This window comes from Lissotriton helveticus, chromosome 1_1 (genome assembly GCF_964261635.1).
Source record: "Lissotriton helveticus chromosome 1_1, aLisHel1.1, whole genome shotgun sequence".
NCBI classification, from domain to species: Eukaryota; Metazoa; Chordata; class Amphibia; order Caudata; family Salamandridae; genus Lissotriton; species Lissotriton helveticus.
The window spans coordinates 390267475-390293010 of NC_136057.1; the positions used below are offsets into that span (position 1 = coordinate 390267475).

General features: G+C 49.1%; 1 protein-coding gene across 1 annotated transcript in view; it reads right to left on the reverse strand.

Annotated features, from left to right (window-relative positions):
• NRIP2 (nuclear receptor interacting protein 2) overlaps positions 1–24179 on the reverse strand; it is a 412018-nt gene extending 387839 nt beyond the window's left edge. Inside the window, exon 1 of the mRNA XM_078673728.1 lies at positions 23800–24179. Coding sequence (XP_078529854.1) covers positions 23800–24021 — 222 coding nt within the window. The 5' untranslated portion in view covers positions 24022–24179. The remainder of the gene's footprint in view (positions 1–23799) is intronic.
• Positions 24180–25536: the final 1357 nt, after the last annotated feature.

A 25536-nucleotide genomic window follows, 5' to 3' on the forward strand; every position in this document is an offset into this window, starting at 1 on the left:
TGCATTCCCTTTCTTAGGATTGATAATGAATGACATTAAGATCAGGAGGTTAGCTACAGTCGTAGATAGGCTATCTGCCAGTACTGCAAGATCCTTGATGCTGATAGAAGGGGAGATGCAATCGATTAGGGCGATGGTTCTTCAGAACCGACTTGCTTTAGATGTTCTGTTAGCAAAAGAGGGAGGAGTCTGTAAGGCCTTGAAGGTCCAGGAATGCTGTACTTACATTCCAGACAATTCAAAGCCTCTAGAGAAATACATACAAAACATCACTGCCATACACTACGAAATTGAGGACCTGGCAAAGGTAAATGTGTGGGAAAAAGTAGGCCATGGAATGGGTAAAGTTGGAAGTTGGTTTGCCAACTTAGGAAAGGGTATCGTTTGGTACATACTGAAACCCATCATCATAATTGTGATTTGTGTAATCACTTTGTGGGGATTGGTGCGTTTGTATCAATGTTATAGAGCAAATAGGTTACAGAGAGCTATGAAGAAACAGGAAGAAGAGTTGACAGCGATGCAGGACACTCAATATAAGAGTCTGAAAGCATTAGAGAGTATGAAAAGAGGTGGAACTGCCCTGTCTTCACTTTAAAGGGTTCTACATTTTTAGTGTCTTGGTGATGATGACCCCTAAAGGTCATCAAAGGGGGGACTGAGAGAGCACAAGTTTGAAAAAATGTATAAGTACGCCATATTTACAAGCACGTAGTTAGTTTAAACATGTTTTGCACACGAGTGGTTTATATTCAGTAGTGAAATGTATAGAATGTTAAGTAGAGTAACTATAATTATAACGGTGTGAGATTAAGGTAGAAATGTTGGAATATATGTGAAAACCTCATGTTCTCATGTTAAAAGAATCATGTCCGAATTAAATGTAACTTTGAAAATCCAGTATTATGTGTAGGCCTTAGGGCAATTCACAGCAAACCTGAACGTGCTGCTAAATTAACGTGAGATAAGGTTGACATGGTTCTTCCAAAATGTACTATTGAACTTAGGGTTAAAAGTATATGCTTTATAGATGTGTTATTTTAGAAACGTATGCTAGTTAAGAATGTTTGCTGTTTAAATCAAGTTAACGTTTTAAGAGTGCAGGGACCTGCTGCATGTAAATCAAGTAGGCCAGAGGAGATAATGTCATGTCGTGTAAATCGTCATGTGCTCGTTAGAGAAGAGGTCGCGAGGTGTCCAGCACAGAGCTTTGAGAGTGTTTTATGACTAAAGAGATGGTGGAGTCTGGAATTTGAGGCCCACTGCAGGACGAGCTGTATGCAGGTGCGAGGGTCCTAATCAGCTCGAATGAAAGGGACTTTGTTCAGTGGCGCCTTGCGCAGGCCTGTAGGAGTTTCCAGGAATTTCAGGGGGTATCAGCGCACTGAAGAAGAAGCCTGGGAACCAAGGTCAACTATAACGAGGGTCTTCAAGAGTACCATCATGGAGTTTACCGCGCAAAGATGTACCACGTGAGGGGCGTCCCAAGGGGCGTTCCTATCAGAAATGTGATTTGGTATTAGGGAAAGAGACCCGGGAGGAGAGCAGAGCAGATGATTTTGGGAGCCTAAGGAAGCGAATGGGTAGGCAGATAGGCTGATCATGAGAGACCCATTATCAGAGAAGAGACAAAGAGAAGTGCGTGATCTTCTTAGGAAGTCACCACGGCTGACACCTAGAGGGTTAAGATCTTGCTAAGTAGGGATGTCATTTAGTGTAGTGTAGGGACAGACTAACCTTAATTTTCTTTTCTGTAATGACTTTGAGGTTGCAACTTGTATCCATTTTGGCAACCCTGATGGTTTTCGAGCTTGTACTTATTATTCTGTTTTTCAGACTCAGACTATTCAAAAAGTTCATGTTTATAGTGATACCAATTTACCTGTTGAATCTCATTTTGAGAAGTTTGTATCTTCAGTTATCTTTGACTTTATATTAAATCTTTAAAACTTAATTTTGGTCAGTGGTCATTTAGAGTGGTGTAAGTTCTTAAATTGATTGACTTATTGCGAAGATTACCTTTTACTCCAAGACAGGTACCAACGATTCAGTCGACATAGTTTGGGATTTGGTAAGAAAATTAGTAACCAGTAATCCCGCGTTAGCAAACGCGAGTGAGAAAATCAAACGCCAGACCTCCTCTCAAGATTTCTCAACACGGACTGTTGCGGCAGGTTGCTACAGTTCACTTTGAGAGAGCTGCCACTCAAGTAGAAAATCTACTCGCACAGCAGAAAGAAGCAGCGCCCTCTGGTGCCCCGTTGGGGGCAATTTGCGCTGATTTTACAGCGCAAAACAAGTTTCTGTCACTAAAATTCAGGGCAAGCTGCATGACGTGCCGAATTCTGCAAATCGTGCGTGGAACATCGCTCGCAGAGTTTTTGTCTAACTCCGCGCATTTCGCCCACCCTGGTTGTAAGATCTCCATTAAATAGCATGGTGCACCAACCTTTGACAAAAGTAGACTAAAACCATACATATAACAAACCAGACTGACTACACCCACAGAACAGTGTGTGGACTTTGCGCACGTGCATGACATAATCAGGTCTCAGGCGTCATTACAGAACCACATGACTATGACAGTGTCATTATGCAGGTCTGGTTAGGATGCTGAGATACAGCGGCGTACATATACTGCCCTGTGGCTTCCACTTGCCAGTATGTAGCAGTGAAGGTAAAGGACTCTGGTTTACCAAAGAGCCACATCCTTTGAAGAAGTAAGTGTATGATCCAGCCGTACTAGATCGGTTTTGTGCCCTTTCTTTGGGACAATATTCTCCTAATTATCCATGGCGGTTATGGCTTTGCTCGACCCACTCTCTTGTCTTTACACAATATGTGCTTTTACTCCAGAATATTAACAGGGCCACATTCATGTTTTTCTCCCTTCTGGCACAGAGTGCATAGGAATTGGTCGCAGTATTCAGTTATGTTTAATTATATCTGTCTGTCTAGGATGTTAGCCTATTAGTCTATGTGACTTGGTGCCACAACTTTTACACATCACTGAGTGTGATTTGCCGTGAAATCTTTAAGAGTGGTCTATAAACGTGTGTTCCACTTGTAATGAACTCAATATATAATAATTGGGACTAAATGTATCTGTATCATTCCCCTCCCTTTCAGAAAATAACTTGGTTATCCAAAAGTGTCACATACATATGCATGAGTGTGTCCATGCTAATTTATTTTCAACAAACAACCTGAATTATGACTAAGTTTATTCCTATAATTAATTGGGATCTTTTGGTCCTGATGAAGGCCGGCAGACCCAGGAGTTAATGATCGGCCGTAACATGCATACCCTACAACGCTGGAAACGGATCAGCTCCCAACGTCTGCAGCTACATTCTGTACCCTTTTAATTTTTCCTGGGAAACCCAAGCATAAAATTGTTTGATTGGATAATTCCCTAGGGAATTTTAACTTATTCACGCCTGATTCTTAGCAATATTAGGAGGTCTCTCAGGAAGGTTGAACCTATACGGAGGCCCTGTCATTCTGGATGAGAGACACTTAAAAGCCTGTCACAGGCATTCTGTGGGTGGGGTCTTTTAATAAGCCCCTTAGGGTTTCCTCTGCAGGGGTTCGAGTACTGAATTGGGATTTCCATCTATGCCCACATGTGTGTTGACAGTAGGCCTTATTCTAGATATTATGTGTTTAATAATTCGGACGATAATAAGGTCCCCTCAAACTCTTTCGACTCCCCGCCATCCCTTGTTTAAGATATATGATTGTCGTCATGACCAACTAAAACTTACCCAAATTAATGTATGGAGTGTGAAGGAGTCATCACCCCCACTGGTCTGCGAGGCGGCTTCTCAGGTTAGCTGTTAACACTATATAAGTGTTCCTCGTTCCTTCATTCAGAGCATTTCATGATGATGTAACGATTAATGAGTTTTGGTCCATTTTTTAAAGGCTAAGTAATCCCTCACAGGGATGGAGTAGAGAGATGAATGAGTTCAAGCAGGTTCTATGTGACAGTATTAATGTATTGTGAAGGTGCATACCTGTGCAGTTTGCCCAGATCAGATGACACTCCCACAGAGTTTGTTTGTTTAGAAAGGTTTCACTCAGCCCAGTAGTTTAACCCGTTTACCACGGCGCGAATTGCGCCGTGGTGCGGGCGCTCTATTAGGTGGGCGGGGCCGCATCGGCCAACGGACGTGCGCAGCACTACCGAGGTAGTGCTTGCGACGGCTGTTGGCCGACTGTGCATGTAAGGGGTTAAACTACTTCACCTATGATGTTGAGTTCCTAGCCTGACATGGGGGAGAAATGCAAATAGGAGCTTGTGGTAGAAGTAATGATGAGGGAAACACATAACGTATGTTTGTTTTCCCATCACATCGAGGGCCAGATGGATCAAAGGGTTTTACCCATTCTGTGTCTATGGGAAAATGTGTTCAGACATATGGACCTTAATCACACCTGTCTGTAAGTATTAATTATTTAAAACATATTTCATATCAGAAGGAGATAATATGCTATGGTCCCTGATAGAAATGTTTTGTCCCGCCTAGCTCATGGCAGATGGCAATTCTATGCGTTGTGTGCCCCTCTGCCCAGCAAACGTACCTCACTTCCCACGATCATGGGTGATGGTTGATAAAATGGCTACTGGCATGTATGCATACTTTAACTGGATTTCAGAACATCCTTGTCTATTTATTGACAATAATCTGATTGCCACCCAATAAGTCTTTCCCTTGAGGCAGGTGTGCATGACCAGTGGTGCACGGACATTGCAGGTCATTGACTTTTACTTTGCTTTTATGCTGAGGCTGGTGATGTGTGTGGGACAAATGCAGGAGTGGAGGCACTGATAATAATGCAAAACCATAACATCTTGGAGCAGAGTCCAAAACACCAAGGAGGTCTGGACTTTCACCTTTACAAACAGAGACGTTTATGTAATGGGCAAATTGGGCAATTGCCCAGGGCCCCCATCTTGCACAGGGCCCCCTGAAAGGGTGAACGTTCTCTTGATTTGGCTTCGGTCACTTCTATTTCTCTGTCACCACCTCTCTCCCTCTCTCTGCCTACCTTTTCATCAAACTATGCATCTCTCTACTCACTATAATCTTAAGGATTCTTGGGGCAATGGACAAGACAGATTTCGACAGTTTTTATACGATCCTGTTTCTGAAATTTTAACGTATGTATAATAATGTTTGGCATCATGCAGATTTGAAATAGCGAGAATTGGGTAATAAAATTCAAAGTTGTTCTGAACAGGGGCCACAAAATATATCTTGCCCGGGGCCTCCGAAATCCTTCAGATGACGCTGCTTACAAAGGTGAGGGCCACTATCTCCTTTCATTGCAGCATTCATAAGAATATATAGCCTTGGCTTTTGTAGCCATATCATTTCAATGCACTTCCACCAATCAATCAGCATTTGTAAAGTGCAACTCTGTCACCCCTAGGGCTATCTGGGTGCTGTGTTTCCATCGAAAAGCCAGGTCTTGAGTCTCTTTCTGAAGTCTGCCAGCAAGGAGAGCTGTATGGAGCTGAAGCGGGACATCGTTCAACTGTGTGGCACCTAGTTTACAACTGGAGACAGATCAGCTTCACAGTATTGTACTTGCCTAGTCTGCCAGAAGAAAACAAAGCCAGCCATTTTGGCCTGTACCATAACCGTAAAGAGTGTCTTGGCCAGATTACCACACAATTTTTCATCTTTGCACACATTTTCAAACTCTTGCATGATGCGATACCATTACAACATGGCATATAAAATCTGCATTGAGTTATTTCTAGTACAATTCTAGTGGTTACAGCAAACCCAAAAATGTTCCAGAATGTGTGGAAACATCGTTATGTTATGATATTATTATTTTTTTGATACAAGGTGCTAATTCGTGGGGAAATGGTGAATTGTACCCTTATTCCAGGTGCAGTTTATTCCCCCTAGTTTTCCTTTTTTATACAAAGCTTAAAATGTGTTCACCATATAAAATAGGTTATGAGAGAATCCTCACCCTACGCTTCCAGATGTAGACACAAAGGGCCTAATTCCAATGTCGGTTGGAAGGCCTCCGACCGCTGATCAGAGGCTTTCCAAACGACATTGTAGGTTTAAACTCTGACTGCTGTATTACACTGACGGCGGCCGGAGTGTAAACGGTCCAGGGAATCTGACTCGTTTCCAACGGGCTCAAGGAGCCTGTCGACCAGTTGTAAAGACCTCATAATCCCTCAAGGATGGCGTTTCCCCCTTTGGGATTATTTTTTCCTGAAGCACTGCCTTTCCAATATGCCTTTCTGACATGGAACTAGCAGGGCCCCCTTGCCCCTGGCCCTCAGAATTTGGCCCTGGGAGGGCACCTATGGTACTTACGTGGACCTCAGCTGTAGGAATGGCCATAAACCCATAATCACATGTGAGAAACCGGGAGCAAACTTTGCATAAGACACATTGCTTAGCTGTATTAGGGACCCAAGGTTTTTCTTAGGACCTCATCAAATTTTGGAGTTGTTAGATATCAACCCAGCCGCTCCTTCCTCAACCTTACTCTTAAGGTCTCTTTTTCTCACTCTTGATAGCTCCTTTTCACTTCTGCTTCATCCCTTTCCCACTGTGTTCCTATCTTCCTCCTTATTCCCCCTTCCTCTTTCTCTCTTTGACTCTTATTTAAGTTCTGGTGGGATAAATTAAGTTTTTCAGATGAGCAGTTTGATTATTACAAAACAGCATAACCGGGTCTAACCAAGACCTGATTCTGAAGTTATGACAAGTGCAAAACCAGCCAGCAATGGCTTTGTTTTAAGGAACATGACAACATCACACTTGTACTAAAAGTTGTCTAATGCTCCCACTGCCATGCATCACACGCAAAGCACGGGTCAAGAAAACATGCAGGCGATATATCACATTCCGACCAGGAACCTCCAATCAGCCACTGTTCCCATCCCATTGTTTTTTTTTGTTGTTGCAGTTTTATAGAACGCGCTTGACCCAATGGCATTAGAGCACTTTATATGAATACCAGAGTGCATTACAGAAGGTCAAATGTTTAGTTTATTTAGACTCTTGGGCTAATGGGTCATTTTCCCAGAATCACCAGATATTGAACCAAAGCTGAGACTCAAACCTGGTTCTTTAACAGCATTCTGGCAAAGCCCACAGCTGGAAAGTCTTGTACCAGCCTGGTGGGCCCAGATGCACTGCCTTCTCTGTAGCAACATGGTAACAAGCATTTGCAATGCAATAGGTCCCGCATTACTGATAGTTTGAGGTATTGGCAATACAAATAATAATGCAACACCAATAACTCATACTTTCAGCGAGACCTAGTGCATTGCAAATACTTGCGTAGTGAGCCAGGAACCAGCATTGTATGTCTCAGTGCAGTACCGCAAGGTGCTCCTAGAGGTCCCTAGTGAGCAAGGCACCAGCACTGCATATCTAGGTCCAGTAAGACAACCTGCTCCTAGAGGTCCCTAGTGTGCAAGGCACCAGTACCGCATGTCTCGCTGCAGTACCACAAACTGCTCCCTTGAGGTCTCTAGTGAGCATGGCACCAGCACCGCAAGTCTCAGTGCAGTATCGCTGCTCCTATAGTGTGTATCTTGCCTGAAGCCGTTAAGAAAATGTTGTCTTGAGGCTGTAAATAAAACCTAGGGAGTAACAACACATGTAACAGGAGGTGTCTTCATGGGAGGTTACAGGAAGAGACAAGGCAGTACTAAGGAGGCACTACTAAGTCAATTGACTAATGAAAATCCACCATGTACAAAGGACAGGGTCAGGAGCTAATAATAAAGATGGGCGGAAAGTGGGTGGAGCTTCATGACCATATCCTGAATTCAGCATGCCTCGAAGAGACAGCGCAAGCGTTGCCTAGGCGAGACCTAAAAACAGAACTGTTCAGCCAGTGGGACCCCTGATGTTTGTGCTCTAAACATCTAGCCAGCGGAATGGCTCGGCGAGTGACACAGCAGCCACTGAGATAAGCCGTGACCTCTGGGTCATGAATTTATATCTCAACAGCTTCAATTCAGCCTTCGATCCTTCTGAGGTCGGTCAATTGAGTACCAGTGAAATGGATAACAGTGACACTTGTTGTTTAGAGTGCTTAGAAAACAACTAAAGTTTAGTTTGGATCTCTTATACACAAGAAGTTAGTTGCTAGTCTACCCCCTCTCACAGCTCCCCTCTCCCTGTCAGGGCCTGACTGGGAACCAAAACCGGCCCTGGCAAAGCGCTCGCCCCCGCCTTCCCCCCCAGCTCTTTGCCAGGGCCGCCTTTTGGACGATTTTGTTACAGGGCCGATTTTGCAGATATGCTGCAAAAATGGCTCTGTAACAAAAACCGGCCCCCACCCTTGCGGCGCACCGGGGAATTGCCCGGTGCCTGCAACGACCAGTCCGGACCTGCTCCATGTGCCCACACAGCTGGCGCCCTCCTTTCCAAAACACTAGCACGTTTTGTAATCTTGTTACTTCGTCATCGACAGTAAACATTCAAAATCACCTGGGCTATAGACACTATTACCCATTGTAAGCCCTGTTCTCAACCTTTGTGTGCATAGTGCTTCGACCGAAGGGCTATATGTTGGTGCTATGTAAAACGCTGAAGTCACTAAACCAATAAATACATAATTCACCAGCAGAGAACAAAGTATTCTCTGTGATGGTCACAGGCTCATTCTAATGTTCCTATTATGTATTTGAAGATGGCAATTTTGGTCTTCAGGAGAGAGAGGCACATAGAGAGACAGACAGAGAGAGAGAGAGAGAGAGAGAGAGAGAGAAGGAGAGAGGGTGAACGAGAGGGACGCTGAGAGATAGAGACAGGCAGAGAGAGGGAAGCAGAGAGAGAGAGAAGGAGAAAGAGGGATATGAAGAGGGAAGCTGAGAGAGAGAAAGGCAGAGAGATAGAGGGAAGACGAGAGAGAGAGAGAGACAGACAGAGAGAGGGGGAAGCAGAGAGAGAGGGGTTAGCAGAGAGAGAAAGACCGACAGGCACCGCGCAGAGAAAGAGAGAGAGAGAGAGGGGAGCAGAGAGAGAGAGAGGGGAGCAGAGAGAGACGCACAGACAGAGAGCCAGACCGAGAGGGAGAAGGGGAGCAGAGACAGACAGGCAGACCGAGAGAGAGATAAAGAGAGAGGGAAGCAGAGAGAGACGGGGATATAGAGACAGACACAACGAGAGGGGGAAACAGAGAGACAGACAGAGAGAGAAAGAGGGAGAGGGAGAGGGAAGCAATGGGAGGGAGACAGGCAGAGCGCACGAGAAAGAGAGAGGGAATGGGAAGCAGAGAACGAGAGAGAGAGAGCGCAGGGAGAGAATGTGCGTGCTCTGATAGTTATTGTTTCAATATCTCCAGTCTACCTTAATTGAGGCAGACAGTCATTTTAGTCAACAGCAGAACCTGTACAGATGTGATTGTGTGTGTGGGTGTGTGGGGGGCAGGAGCGCGTGGGCCGCAATGGCGGAGGGTGTAACTGTGATCAAATCATGTATCATCACTTCGACGTCTTTGTAAAAAGACTAATGTGACAGAAGTCGGCCATATAAATGCAAAGTCTTCTTGATACAAAGTAACTTGAAAAACAGAAAAATCCACAGAACCAGGTAGGGACGACAGGACAAAGCTACTGAGGCTTTGGTTCTAGTCGAGCAGGGGGAGCATGGCCGGGGCCTAGCACCCCAAATCCAGCATTGCAACCGAGCAGCTGGAAGCTGTGCTGTCTCGGTCCTGTGGGATTTCCAGCAGCAAACCCCCAACTCCGAGGAAAGACCCCTGAGCTCCACCATGTTGTGCCTCTGAAGCCCATCTCTGCAAAGGCCCAACTGGAGAAGGGTGACCAGCAGCAGGGCCCCTTTAAAGAGCAGGGGCCACACGCCCCCTAGTGGTATCATGGGATCCACTGATATCAAGTACCAGATAGGGCTTTGCAAGCTTAAAATAATAAAAGAACTGAATTGAGTTCAGCTCCTAGACAGGCTGCGTGCCCGTGTCATGGAACGGAGGGTTGTATAGCACGGGGTGTAAGGAAGTGATTGGTGTGTCAGCTGTTGGCTGTGAGTGATTGCGTTTGGATTCTAGGCAATCTTATTGGTTCTTTTCAAGCATTAGTCCACACTATGTCCCCAGATCCGAATTATCAGTCGAAGGCTCGTTCCTAAAGTTCAGTTGTCTGGAGATACGGTAGTCTGGCTCTGCTCCCAAAGATGGCTGCCAAGCAATCCACAATATAGGACATCTTAAACCAAAAGGGCCGGCACCAAGTCTTTGTGTTTTGAAGAAAGGGCAACTGCAGAATGGTTTCCATGTTGTCTGAGATGGGGTCCTCGTGAGTCAGTAGTGGGGTGGCATTGTTTAGGTATACCAGGCACTTTTTATTATAGAATATTTCACTTGGACTACCAAGATCTTTGTATCCATCAGGGGCCTGTGGGGGTCTTTCAATGAAAACTGGGTGTGGCCAATTTATCAGATGGAAGCATAGCCTGGCCACTTGATGTTACATTCCACGCAATCAATCAATATTTAACGGGGGCAACTGTAGGCCATTGTGCAGTAGTCCATTTGTGCCACATTGGGTTATTTCCACTCTGTGATTTGGCTTTTGGGCGTAGCTGAATCTTGGATAAATGGAATTCTGCGCCTTTGATCACTTCGGTTATTTTGAAGATGTCATTATTTTTCCAGAGTTGTGAAGCCATGGGGACACTGAAGTAGTGTCAGATATCATTATACATGTGTTCCCTGCTGACTCCGTTGCTGGCAGGAGCATAACGTAAACTGCTGTAGCCCCTGCAGTGCAGGGGGCCTCCACCCATCAGAGGGCCCACATCCAGCCCAAGGTCTTTGAATATCTGTGAGATATGAGAGCTTGAGGGCCCCATGCCATATTCTGCAAGGGGGGACATGTCATCTTGCATTACGCCACCAGTTGCCGGGCACAGTGTCCACGATACAAAGGTGGGCCATCAAGGCCTCTTTGACTCTCTGGGGTAACTTGATTGAGCAGTCAAGGTCTGGCTCATGGCACGTGCTGTGAAGGCTGAGATGTGTTGCAGTATAACATCATTTACCAGGTCTGGTGGCTCAGTGGTCTACAGTGTCCACTGTAGGGATTTGTGTCTGACGCCATATCCAGAGGTTTCAATCCTGGCTGCTTCACTTAGCCGTTCATTCTTTCAAAGTCAATAAAATGAGCATCATCGAGGGGGTGACAAATATCTGCTGTCGGTTAATAGTGCTAAGAGACTCCACCTGCCACCATTGGGAATGTATGTGCTCTACAACACACCTGTCATGTCTTGTTAACATTACTGCAGTCACAGTAAAGATGGAATGACAAGCCTAGGTGACTACTTCTTACAAGAAATTAGACTTTACAAGCCCTTAGCACATTTTAAAACACAAAACAAAGAACGGAAACTTCAAATATCTACACATCACACACTTTACATCTGCTTTTTGGGATCATTGGAATGCTTGCTGTCGCTCTGTGGGTCACAAGCCACTGACCACAGTTTATACTGATTGCAATCCTCTCACATAGGAAACAATCAACCAATGTTATCTTATGGGATTTCAATAACTCGGTTGCTTCAAGGCTGCCGGGGTGCTGAAGTCAGCTAACGTGCAGACACATTGGCATTGTATGTGACCTGGAACGATGACTACTAGTGATGCTGCCAAAACCTTCAACTATTTATGGTGATTCTTGTAAAACAAGTCCAATCCAAAACTGTAAAATTCTCATCCCTATCAAACTCAAATTATATTTAATAAAAACACAATGTGGGTGTTGGTAACTCAGCACCTGATGTTACTTGGGAGTCATTGTGGACAGGCAATTAAAGTTTGACCTGCAGGTCAAATCAATCAGCTCCACAGGCTTCGGCTTACTGTATGTCGTTAAAAAAATCCTTCAGTCTGTCAGGAAAGACTTGATTCAAGCATTGATCATGTCAGAAAGAGATTACTGTAAAACCCTCCTTGTGGGTATTCCAAGATATCGCAGCCATCTTCTCCAGCTATACAGAATACTGCTGCAAGGCTGATCCTAGGGCTAGGAGGAGACACTCCTATTTCTAAACACCAGGACAAACCACACTGGTTACAGACAGAAAAAATATATTCAAAGCATTATGCCTTTGCCAAAAGACCATATATGGAAATAATTAGCATATGATTATGAAATATCAAAATAATTCTACAAAGAGCTGCAGTTCAACTAGTCGTTACTAGGCGTCCCTCACGAGGCAAATGTAAAAGCTTGATGTAATAATTTCAATGCTTTTGCATTTGACTCGTGCGGTACACCTAGTAACGACTAGTTGAACTGCAGCTCTTTGTAGAATTATTTTGATATTGGAAACTATAATATTCACTGCTCACTGCTAATCTTGTCCCATAATGCTTTGCAGGGCCTTTGGTTGGGATTGTACTTTTGCCCATAACTGTGCTTGGGGTGGTCCTAAGAGGATGGGACCACCACTGAATTGTTCAGCATGATATGCTCTTTGTGTTCAAGGCATCTGCTTGGTCCTCCCCCGGGTTAGGGGGACCCCAAAATAATCACCTCTCTCATTGCCTGATATTTTTCTTATTCAAAGTTCACTTTTGTGAATTGGTTATACGCTTTTTAGCATGTTGTGGATGCAGTTTAGTAGCTGACTCCACTCTGTGGAGGCACAAAGTTTTTGCCTGAATTCTGTGTTTTTAATGGAATGCAGAGTTCATCGTCCAGTCCTACTTCAGAGCAGGTTGTAGCCTTGAGTTCATTTTTAAATAAGTGCAGGGTCACCTTTTATTTTTATAGTTAAGGGAAGGCTGTATTTATTTTACATTATTATCATCAGGCTGCAGATAGCAAGGCCTGATGAATTAGCAGTGCTCAGTGAGATTTATGACCCATGCGGGGACACAGGCTTGAAGAATTAAGCACTGAGGCATTTTACTCTTTAAAAAAATCTTTGTCAACTCAATATTGGAGCTGAGAAAAAAATATGTTTCTGAATGCTTTTAAATGGGAGAAAAACAAAAATTAAAGATACATTAATAATTAGTTACCTTTTCATTTTAATATTCTCCCATTTCAAAGTGTCACATTTATAAACAGCAGGCCTCTTGCTACCAGTAGCCAGTAGACACTGTGTCATGTTCAGAACTAAAAAGTACAGTTATTTTCTTAAATGGAATAGATTTAAAGTGAATAAAAATATTTCTATGAAATATATTGTTTCATTTTTCTCTCCACTTTCCACGCTCTCACTGACATATATGGCAGCCCCGTCAAACTGGCCCTAGTCAAAGAATTTTGTTCAAACCATAGTATCTGGCACTATAGACATGATGCTTAAGGTCAATGAAGCTAAGCGTGGTGGTGTCTGGTAACATTGCACGCGCTGCTTGGCCTTTCAGAAGCTCATGATGATTTTCACTGATCAGAAATAGCTCTCACTACAGAAAAGGTTGCAGAAACCTGGGCAAAGTGTGCTAGGGCATTGCAACATAACACTGTGGTCAACACTCAACGGGAAGCCGTCTTCTGTCTCTGGTGAGGGCATAGAGGGCTTCTTGACCCTCTGGGTCTGCTTCTCTGGACTTAATGGGCTAGCTAGGTACCTAAGGACTGGCAAGGCAGAGCCAGCAGTAGTGCATGTCATAAGGGCTGAGTACGCCATAGGCTTGAGAAGATGTGCAGCTTGCAGCTCCAATATCTACAAAGGCACCAGAGCAGTGACCACACATTTCTCATCACTGTAGGGCTCTTTGGTGAACTGCTATGGCTTAAATTTCACTTTTGGGGTAACATAACATAACATGGTATTTGTAAAGCTCAAGTTCACCCAAGGGTATCTTGGTGCTGCATAACAGATGTTTATTGTTACCCAACTCAACGGTGCTCATAGGGTAGCATGGCTGCACCCCATTGACAATCAGTGCAAGTACCTCTCAGTTTTTGAACCCCAACCAAACAAAGCCAGCACGGTCTGAGGGCTGCTCCTTTCAGGAAGAATATGTGTATGAGTTCTGTGATATCAGTAGCAAGGGTATTCAGAAATTCCTTAATACATGGCACCGGGCAAGCCTCTACGTGAAGACTATAAGCTTGACTCTTGTCTGCTAACTTAGTGTGACATCATCAGAGCTTTGGGCACAGGTAACTATGATGAACAATATATGGAGATGGGATTTGCTATGACATCGAATCCCTAGTGGGAGAGAGTTGTGAGGGTCAAGGACCCAATGTGACCAAGGTGGGAGCATTGACCATTAAACGTTCCTGAAAGGGGTCAAGTGTGTTTGGGCTGCTTGTGGGGGCGGGGCGTCTTGGGGCCTTGACATCCTGAAAGGTGGTGGTACCCAAGATGGATCCCTCGGAGATCTTCACGTAAGAGATGGAGGTGCTCAACGATTACGGTGCAATATTGTCTGATGGGGGAGATAGGAAATACCACCTAAAGGGCTCAGTGTGCAATACGTGCTGATTGGGGAACAGTGTTGTTAAATGCGGATAGGCAGTAGCGCAAACCCCTATCATTCCATCAGAAAGGCCTGGCTTGATAAGTGTCAACTGGGATCATGGTCGACTCTGAGAAAACAGAGAATAGCTTCGGAATGTGACAGTTTAGACAGAGAAGGCCTTGGAGGAGACTGGGCAGATTACCAAGGTATATGCACCAGGGCATGAGACTGGCCAGATCACCGGGGGATGTGCACCGGGGCGTGAGACTGGACAGATCACCAGGGGATGTGCACCAGGGCATGAGACTGGGCAGATCACCGGGGGATGTGCACCGGGGCGTGAGACTGGGCAGATCACCAGGGGATGTGCACCAGGGCATGAGACTGGGCAGATCACTGGAAAATGCGTCCTGGGCATGAGACTGGGCAGATCACCAGGGGATGTGCACCAGGGCATGAGACTGGGCAGATCACGGGGGGATGCGTCCTGGGCAGATCACTGGGGGATGCTTCCTGGGCATGAGACTGGGCAGATCACTGGGGGATATGCCCCTGGGCAGATCACTGGGGGATGTGCACCGGGGCGTGAGACTGGGCAGATCACCAGGGGATGTGCACCAGGGCATGAGACTGGGTAGATCACTGGAGAATGTGTCCTGGGCATGAGACTGGGCAGATCACCAGGGGATGTGCACCAGGGCATGAGACGGGGCAGATCATGGGGGATGCGTCCTGGGCAGATCACTGGGGGATGCCTCCTGGGCATGAGACTGGGCAGATCACTGGGGGATGTGCCCCTGGGCATGAGACTGGGCAGATCACCGGGGAAGTATGCTTGAGAATGAGACTGGGCAGATCACAGTGCACTGTAAGACTCAGCATGAGACTGGGCAGATCACTGGGTGCTGTGTGCCCAACCTGGAGACGGGGCATAACACTGGAGGGTGTGCACCTGGGCATGAGACTGACCAGGTCACTAGGTGCTGCGCGCTGGGCATGAGACTGGACAGAACACTACCCTGATGCTCCTTCCGAGCCCCCGGTGCTGTATTACCACACCCTCACTATTTCCACAGGTTTGAGCAGAGTAACTTGGAAATACTGCTATTTATTTATTTATTATTTATTTATTGCATTTCTATGGCGCAACAGCTACCCTGAGGGTTTCCCGGCGCCCTGGATCAGCATTTGTAGTAGACGTCTTGTGGCCGTTATAGATCAAATAGCCAGGCTTTCACTCCTTTGCGGAATCGAAGGTAACAAGGTTCCAGTCTGAGATGAATAGGGAGTGAATTCCAAAGTACCGGTGCCAGGTACGAGAAGGAGCGACCTCCTAGTCGGGCTCTCTTTACCCTGGGCACGATAAATTTAGCTTGCCCTGCTGAACGTAGATTTCTTGAGGGAAGGTAATTACTAACCATTTTACATAGGTACTTAGGAGCTTTTCCTGCATTTATTCTGTACATATAGCACAGAGCTTTAAACTTTACTCTGCTGGAGATCCTCAGCCAGTGTAAGTTTTTGAGATGTTCCGTCATCCTTGTTCTCCCTGGGAGATTCAGGAGTATTCTTGCGGCGGAATTTTGTACCACTTGTAATTGGTTTAGTGTTCTATTCGAGGTTCCAAGAAATAGGACGTTACCGTAATCTAAACGCGACATTATTAATGCCTGGATGACAGTCCTTTGTGCTCCCTCCGGTAATTGCCATAGAATTTTTCTAAGCCATTTAAGGATAAGAAGGCATGTGGAGGCCGTTTTGGCAATGTGTATCTGCATGGTCATGTTGTCATCGATAATTATCCCTAAATTCCTTACATGTTGGACTGCAGCTGGAGGGTCGCCCATCTCGTCAGGCCAGTGTGTTGGGTTCCAGAGATTCTTTTGATTGCCGAATATTAGTAATTTGGTTTTGTCTCCGTTCATTTTTAATTTGTTCGTCTGGAGCCAAGTGGCCATTTTAAGTAATCCAGCACGAAGGGGAGAAACAGTGTTTTTGTCTGGGGTGGAAAGGGAGAACACCAGTTGCGTGTCGTCAGCATAGGAATAAATGGTGAGTCCCATTTCTTCCGTGATTTCTGCTAGAGGGGTGACATATATATTGAATAGAAGGGGGCTTAATATGGAGCCCTGGGGTACACCATAGGGAGATGAGTGTATCTCAGATCGATTATTTTTAGAGAAGACTTGTGCGTTGCCGGAGAAATTGTTCCAGCCATTTCAATGCCTTCCCTTTTATTCCAATATCTTCTATTCGTTTGATTAGGATATCATGGCAAATGGTGTCAAAAGCGGCACTCAAATCCAAAAGGATGAGTGCCGACGTGCCTCCTCCATCAAGTTCTTGGCGGATGATTTCTGTCACCCCGAGTAGGGTAGACTCTGTAGAGTGCCCTATTCTAAAAGCCGATTGGGAGGGATGTAGGAGATCATTCTCATTAATGAAATCTGACAATTGCCTATTGACGTGTTTCTCTATAATTTTAGACAGTATAGGTAGTAGAGAAACAGGGCGGAAATTGGAGAGCACCTCCGGATCACTGTTGGACTTTTTTAGTAAGGGGACCACCATAGCGTGTTTCCATTCTTTCGGTAATACAGCTTCTTGTAGGGAGGCATTTAACAGTGCCCTGAGTACCTCATGTGTGGGCGTATAAAGCTGTTTGAGGACCTGTACAGGCAAGGGGTCTAAGGGTGAGCCTGATTTAATACTGTTCAGGGTACTTTTGAACGTCTGCGTATCTATTGGTGTCCATGTTCTAATTTCTTGTCTAACTGGAACACTTTGTTGGTCCTCTATGAGGGTTGTAGATGGGGGCTTTCCTCTAACTTCTTTCTTTGGTGAGAAGTTATCATAGATTGTGTTTATTTTATCATGGAAGAAGGTAGCTATTTTATTACATTGGGTGGTAGATAGAGAGGGTGGTTCTGGTATAGCTGTCTCTCCTGCTAAATTCTTTAGGACCTTGAATAGCGTCCCTGGATGACTCTGGGCTTCTAAGATTTTGTTTTTAGTGAAATTTCCCCTAGCTATTTTGCAGGATAGATGATATGCCCTGAGTGCTATCTTATACTTTTCTTTATTGTCAGGCTTATAATCTTTTCTCCATGACCTTTCTAGTCTCTTACATACACTTCATCCCCAAAACCACTGTACATCTAGTATCACTGGGTTTTTGCACAGAGGGTTTGCAAGGTTTGATCTGGCTGAATGTGTGCAGAGGAAAAATGCCAGGTCTATGCAGAGTCTGTTCACGATTTATAATGCCAATTTGAGCACAAACTCGTCTTCGTCAAATGTGAATTACAGCGGCTCCCATATTAAGATCCCTAGTCTTATGGAATGGCATCATTACGAATTTCTCATTATTGTTGTTGTGTCCCCAGTGAATATTGATATCACATGGTGAAGTATGAACAAGGGCGTGCATACTGAATATCGAACCCACAGTATCAGTGGGACAGACTATCGAGGGCAAAATATCAAAAGAAAACATCAACATAGAAGTAAGTTTAGATGTTCTATGCCTAACTCCACATATATATACCTATGCAGGGCATATATCTTCAAGGCACATACACAGATGTGGGATTGGGAATACTAAATCTATACTTCCCTGTATGCACATGCCTTTCGATATATTGTCCCTTGTTACTCTGCCCGATACTCTTCTACCACGATATTGTTGTGTCGATATTCAATAGTACAACCACTGCCAGGCCATTCCAAGCCCTGCACCTCTGAAGGGGGGGGGGGGGGGGGTGCAGTCTAGCAACCCAGTTTACATGACTCCAAGCTGCAAAACCTCGCTTTGCTGTATTTTCCATGCACGGATTCCACCTGAATGCGGGGGTCTGGGAATGTACAGTCTGGATCATTGAGTACAGGGATATTACTGCACAACGGCAACCTACAAAAATATTTACTATTAGTATAATGCCAAGATAAGTACATAGAGGTAAGTGCAGGTAGATCTGATCATGCTACGGAGGGTTTTGGTCGTTCGGGGACCAGAGGACCGGTACTCCAATATGGATGCGTAGTTTAAGGCATAAAATCCAGGCAACGCCCTCTGAACGCTCATCTTTGCTTCTCCACCCCTCATCAGCAACATTGTTGCTTTCAATGTCACCCACGTGATGGAAACTGCCTCGCCTACATCCAACCCACATCTTTCAAAGTCCACCAGTCTTTGAGATATGGTACTAGAATATCATGGATTTGATATTGTCCTGCAGACATCCCAACTAAAGTATTGGCTACTAAAATAATGCCATGGTAATATATATATATATATATATATATATATATATATATATATATATATATATATATATATATATATATAGGTAGACATAGGTTTAGTATACTAAACTCCACATGTATGTACCATGACAATATATATGTCTTTAAAAAAAAAAGATATGGAGCTAAAGATAGTAAATGTAAGGCCCAAATTGGAAACACTAGCGAAATCAAGAAACAAGTATTAGCTGAAATATATATAAAAGTAATAAAATGACCTGCAAAGTAGTCCAGTCTTCTGATGCATCTGCTGAAGTGATCTGTGAGCAATCTAATGGTCCTATGCCCTAACAGCACGTGCAATGGCTCCGCCTTTCACCATTCTTGAACAACAAAAGGAGTACCACCCAGAAGGATAATAATAATAATAATAGCTGTTGTGGGAGGGCTGTTGGAAGTTCACAGTACAGGCAAAGACATTTTAAAGTATGGGCAAGGTGGGCATTTGCCCGGGCCCACACCATCCGAGGAGCCCCCTGGACAAGTCAACTTTCTATTGTTCTAGCTTGCCACTGTCTATTTCCATTTGTCATCCCTGCCTCTCCCTCGAATTCTCTCTCGCTTTGCCCAGTGGCATCTTGATGGTTTTGGGGTCCCTGGAAAGACATACTTTAACTGTTTTTTTTTGTGAACCCCGGTTTTTAAAGTTTGTTTGACATCATGTGAACTTCAGTTGGCAGAAAATAGGCAGTAAAATTACGACCAGGGGGCCCCAAAACATTTGTGGCGGGGGCCCCAAAAATACTTAAAATGTCAGTGAGTGAGTACAGGACTGCTGTTCCTCAGTCTGAGACAGTATTACCCATTGTGGGCAACAAATGGACACAATGCGGGCACAGGCCACGAGGAAGAGGCTCGGCAGGGTGGGGGGCCAGTGGCAGCGAGGGTCGAGGTGCTGGTAAGATCAGAGTAAAGACGAGGTGCTCTACCCTCATTGCCTAGCTCCATGGGGAGAGCTTCTTTATATGGTTATTCCTGCAGTTCATAGGTAATAATAACAATTGTATTATTCGTTATTATTATTATTACGTTCACTATTCGTACTGTTATTATCGTAGTGCATACTGTATGCAGCCACTAGAACAATAAGTGCTACAATACCCAACAGTTCTCTGTTCATTGCCCAAGGAAGGATAAAATGCTGAGTCAGCCCTGCCACGTTTCAACGTTTCCCCATCAGTCGCTCGGTGGGCGGGCGGAAGGCCCTCTCGACAATCAGCGCTTTGTAAAACGACACTCGTGACTAGAGACGGAGCTGCAGACGCTAGAGCAGGGTTGGGTGTCGTGTCCCACTCGTCAGCAGGGGTGGGTGGCGAGTCCCACTCGTGAACAGGGTGGGTGTCGTGTCCCACTCGTGAGCAGGGGTGGGTGTCGTGTCCCACTCGTGAGCAGGGGTGGGTGTCGTGTCCCACTCGTCAGCAGGGGTGGGTGGCGAGTCCCACTCGTGAACAGGGTGGGTGTCGTGTCCCACTCGTGAGCAGGGGTGGGTGTCGTGTCCCACTCGTGAGCAGGGGTGTGTGTTGTGTCCCACTCGTGAGCAGGGGTGGGTGACGAGTCCCACTCGTGAGCAGGGTTGGGTGTCGTGTCCCACTCGTCAGCAGGGGTGGGTGGCGAGTCCCACTCGTGAACAAGGTGGGTGGCGAGTCCCACTCGTGAGCAGTGGTGGGTGGCAAGACCCACTCGTGAGCAGGGGTGGGTGTCGTGTCCGAATCGTGAGCAGGGGTCGGTGTCGAGTCCCACTCGTGAGCAGGGTTGGGTGTCGTGTCCGACTCGTGAGCAGGGGTGGGTGGCGAGTCCCACTCGTCAGCAGGGGTGGGTGTCGTGTCCCACTCGTGACCAGGGGTGGGTTGCGAGTCCCACTCGTGAGCAGGGCTGGGTGTCGAGTCCCACTCGTGAGCAGGGGTGGGTGGCGAGACCCACTCGTGAGCAGGGGTGGGTGTCGTGTACCACTCGTGACCAGGGCTGGGTGTCGAGTCCCACTCGTGAGCAGGGGTGGGTGGCGAGACCCACTCGTGAGCAGGGGTGGGTATCGTGTCCGACTCGTGAGCAGGGCTGGGTGTCGTGTCCCACTCCGGAGCAGTGGTGGGTGGCGAGACCCACTCGTGAGCAGGGGTGGGTGTCGTGTCTGAATCGTGAGCAGGGGTGGGTGTCGTGTCCCACTCGTGAGCAGGGGTGGGTGGCGAGTCCGAATCGTGAGCAGGGTTGGGTGTCGTGTCCCACTCGTGAGCAGGGGTGGGTGTAGTGTCCCACTCGTCAGCAGGGGTGGGTGTTGTGTCCCACTCGTGAGCAGGGGTGGGTGACGAGTCCCACTCGTGAGCAGGTGTGGGTGGCGAGTCCCACTCGTGAGCAGGGCTGGGTGTAGTGTCCCACTCGTGAGCAGGGCTGGGTGTCGAGTCCCACTTGTGAGCAGGGGTGGGTGGCGAGACCCACTCGTGAGCAGGGGTGGATGTCGTGTCCCACTCGTGACCAGGGCTGGGTGTCGAGTCCCACTCGTGAGCAGGGGTGGGTGGCGAGACCCACTCGTGAGCAGGGGTGGGTATCGTGTCCGACTCGTGAGCAGGGCTGGGTGTCGTGTCCCACTCAGGAGAAGTGGTGGGTGGCGAGACCCACTCATGAGCAGGGGTGGGTGTCGTTTCTGAATCGTGAGCAGGGGTGGATGTCGTGTCCCACTCGTGCGCAGGGGTGGGTGGCGAGTCCGAATCGTGAGCAGGGGTGGGTGTCGTGTCCCACTCATCATCAGGGGTGGGTGTAGTGTCCCACTCTTCAGCAGGGGTGGGTGTTGTGTCCCACTCGTGAGCAGGGGTGGGTGACGAGTCCCACTCGTGAGCAGGTGTGGGTGGCGAGTCCCACTAGTGAGCAGGGCTGGGTGTAGTGTCCCACTCGTGAGCAGGTATGTGGCGAGTCCCACTCGTGAGCAGGGCTGGGTGTCTTGTCCCACTCGTGAGCAAGGGTGGGTGGCGAGTCCCACTCGTGAGCAGGGGTGGGTGACGTGTCCCACTCGTGAGCAGGGGTGGGTGTCGTGTCCCACTCATGAGCAAGGGTGGGTGGCGAGTCCCACTCGTGAGCAGGGGTGGGTGACGTGTCCCACTCGTGAGCAGGGGTGGGTGTCTTGTCCCACTCGTGAGCAAGGGTGGGTGGCGAGTCCCACTCGTGAGCAGGGGTGGGTGACGTGTCCCACTCATGAGCAGGGGTGGGTGACGAGTCCCACTCGTGAGCAGGTGTGGGTGGCGAGTCCCACTAGTGAGCAGGGCTGGGTGTAGTGTCCCACTCGTGAGCAGGTATGTGGCGAGTCCCACTCGTGAGCAGGGCTGGGTGTCTTGTCCCACTCGTGAGCAAGGGTGGGTGGCGAGTCCCACTCGTGAGCAGGGGTGGGTGACGTGTCCCACTCGTGAGCAGGGGTGGGTGTCGTGTCCCACTCGTGAGCAAGGGTGGGTGGCGAGTCCCACTCGTGAGCAGGGGTGGGTGACGTGTCCCACTCGTGAGCAGGGGTGGGTGTCGTGTCCCACTCGTGAGCAAGGGTGGGTGGCGAGTCCCACTCGTGAGCAGGGGTGGGTGACGTGTCCCACTCGTGAGCAGGGGTGGGTGTCTTGTCCCACTCGTGAGCAAGGGTGGGTGGCGAGTCCCACTCGTGAGCAGGGGTGGGTGACGTGTCCCACTCATGAGCAGGGGTGGGTGACGAGTCCCACTCGTGAGCAGGTGTGGGTGGCGAGTCCCACTAGTGAGCAGGGCTGGGTGTAGTGTCCCACTCGTGAGCAGGTATGTGGCGAGTCCCACTCGTGAGCAGGGCTGGGTGTCTTGTCCCACTCGTGAGCAAGGGTGGGTGGCGAGTCCCACTCGTGAGCAGGGGTGGGTGACGTGTCCCACTCGTGAGCAGGGGTGGGTGTCGTGTCCCACTCGTGAGCAAGGGTGGGTGGCGAGTCCCACTCGTGAGCAGGGGTGGGTGACGTGTCCCACTCGTGAGCAGGGGTGGGTGTCTTGTCCCACTCGTGAGCAAGGGTGGGTGACGAGTCCCACTCGTGAGCAGGTGTGGGTGGCGAGTCCCACTAGTGAGCAGGGCTGGGTGTAGTGTCCCACTCGTGAGCAGGGATGGGTGTCGTGTCCCACTCGTGAGCAGGGGTGGGTGACGTGTCCCACTCGTGAGCAGGGGTGGGTGACGAGTCCCACTCGTGAGCAGGTGTGGGTGACGTGTCCCACTCGTGAGCAGGGGTGGGTGTCGTGTCCCACTCGTGAGCAAGGGTGGGTGGCGAGTCCCACTCGTGAGCAGGGGTGGGTGACGTGTCCCACTCGTGAGCAGGGGTGGGTGTCTTGTCCCACTCGTGAGCAAGGGTGGGTGGCGAGTCCCACTCGTGAGCAGGGGTGGGTGACGTGTCCCACTCATGAGCAGGGGTGGGTGACGAGTCCCACTCGTGAGCAGGGGTGGGTGTCGTGTCCCACTCGTGAGCAGGGGTGGGTGTTGTGTCCCACTCGTGAGCAGGGCTGGGTGACGTGTCCCACTCGTGAGCAGGGGTGGGTGACGAGTCCCACTCGTGAGCAGGGGTGGGTGTCGTGTCCCACTCGTGAGCAGGGGTGGGTGACGTGTCCCACTCGTGAGCAGGGGTGGGTGACGAGTCCCACTCGTGAGCAGGGGTGGGTGTCGTGTCCCACTCGTGAGCAGGGGTGGGTGTAGTGTCCCACTCGTGAGCAGCGGGCGGGGTCGGACCAGGCTGCACTCTGACCCTCTCGCTGTCTTTGCCGTGACAGACATGCACAGCCATGCGCTCTTCACCTTCAGTTGACTGGCACCTGTCAATCAATGCCAGGGTGTACATAACTCGTTTTCAAGGCTTGCCTCTGCGCTGTGTGCAAATACGTGCGTTGTATTGAACTGACTGTAATGAATATGGCCGGGGGATACCGTGCAGGTTCGAGGCTTCCCAGGCCGCACAGGGACTTTACCCAGATGGTAGTTACACTTATGGGGCGGGGGTAGTAAAGGGCAGCCCCGGGCAGCACGTTCACAGCATGCAAAGCGGGCAGTTGGGAAGGGAGAGGCGCTGCGGGACTCACCAGGTCCTTGGAGGTGCCGAGGCGCTTGAGCTGGTCCAGGGGCAGCAGGTCGGCGGAGTCCTTGTGCACAAACTGCGTGGCCTGCTTGAGCCGCCGTTGCTGGTGCAGGATGGCGCGGCCCCTCATCTCCGTCTCCCTCCGGTGCTGGCCGCTCTCGCCCTCCCTGGGCAGCGGGCCGCGGCTCCCGGGGTCCGCTCTGCGGCAGCTGCTGGGGCTGCTCATGGTAGAATGGAAGGCTGCTCCGAGCTGGGAACCGCTGCTTCTGTGCCCGGAGCCTCTGCGCAGCCCTGGTGCTATGCGCCTACCCTTCCTGCCCTCCCCTGAGCCCTGCTGCTGTGCACTCCACTCTACTGCCCTCCCCTGAGCCCTTCTGCCCGGCACTTCTCTCTACTGCCCTCCCCTGAGCCCTTCTGCCCGGCACTTCTTTCTACTGCCCTCCCCTGAGCCCTGCTGCTGGGCACTCCACTCTACTGCCCTCCCCTGAGCCCTGCACTCCACTCTACTGCCCTCCCCTGAGCCCTGCTGCTGTGCACTCCACTCTACTGCCCTCCCCTGAGCCCTGCACTCCACTCTACTGCCCTCCCCTGAGCCCTGCACTTCTCTCTACTGCCCTCCCCTGAGCCCTGCACTCCACTCTACTGCCCTCCCCTGAGCCCTGCACTTCTCTCTACTGCCCTCCCCTGAGCCCTGCACTCCACTCTACTGCCCTCCCCTGAGCCCTTCTGCCCGGCACTTCTCTCTACTGCCCTCCCCTGAGCCCTTCTGCCCGGCACTTCTTTCTACTGCCCTCCCCTGAGCCCTGCTGCTGGGCACTCCACTCTACTGCCCTCCCCTGAGCCCTGCACTCCACTCTACTGCCCTCCCCTGAGCCCTGCTGCTGTGCACTCCACTCTACTGCCCTCCCCTGAGCCCTGCACTCCACTCTACTGCCCTCCCCTGAGCCCTGCACTTCTCTCTACTGCCCTCCCCTGAGCCCTGCACTCCACTCTACTGCCCTCCCCTGAGCCCTGCTGCTGTGCACTCCACTCTACTGCCCTCCCCTGAGCCCTGATGCCCGGCACTTCTCTCTACTGCCCTCCCCTGAGCCCTGATGCCCGGCACTTCTCTCTACTGCCCTCCCCTGAGCCCTGCTGCTGGGCACTCCACTCTACTGCCCTCCCCTGAGCCCTGCACTCCACTCTACTGCCCTCCCCTGAGCCCTGCTGCTGTGCACTCCACTCTACTGCCCTCCCCTGAGCCCCACTCTACTGCCCTCCCCTGAGCCTTGCTGCTGTGCACTCCACTCTACTGCCCTCCCCTGAGCCCTGCACTCCACTCTACTGCCCTCCCCTGTGCCCTGCACTTCTCTCTACTGCCCTCCCCTGAGCCCTGCACTCCACTCTACTGCCCTCCCCTGAGCCCTGCACTTCTCTCTACTGCCCTCCCCTGCTGTCCTGCACTCCACTCTACTGCCCTCCCCTGAGCCCTGCTGCCCGGCACTTCTCTCTACTGTCCTCCCCTGAGCCCAGCACTTCTCTCCTCTGAGCCCTGCTGTCCTGCACTTCTCTCTACTGCCCTCCCCTGCTGTCCTGCACTTCTCTCTACTGCCCCCCCCCCCCCCAGCTCTAGCTCTGCTAGTTCTCTCCACTTGTGGTCCTGCTGCTCTGTACTGTTTCTCCCCTCCTCGTGTGCTCCTGCTGCTCTGTATTCTCTCCTCCTTGTGTGCTCCTGCTGCTCTGTATTCTTCTCTCCTCCTCG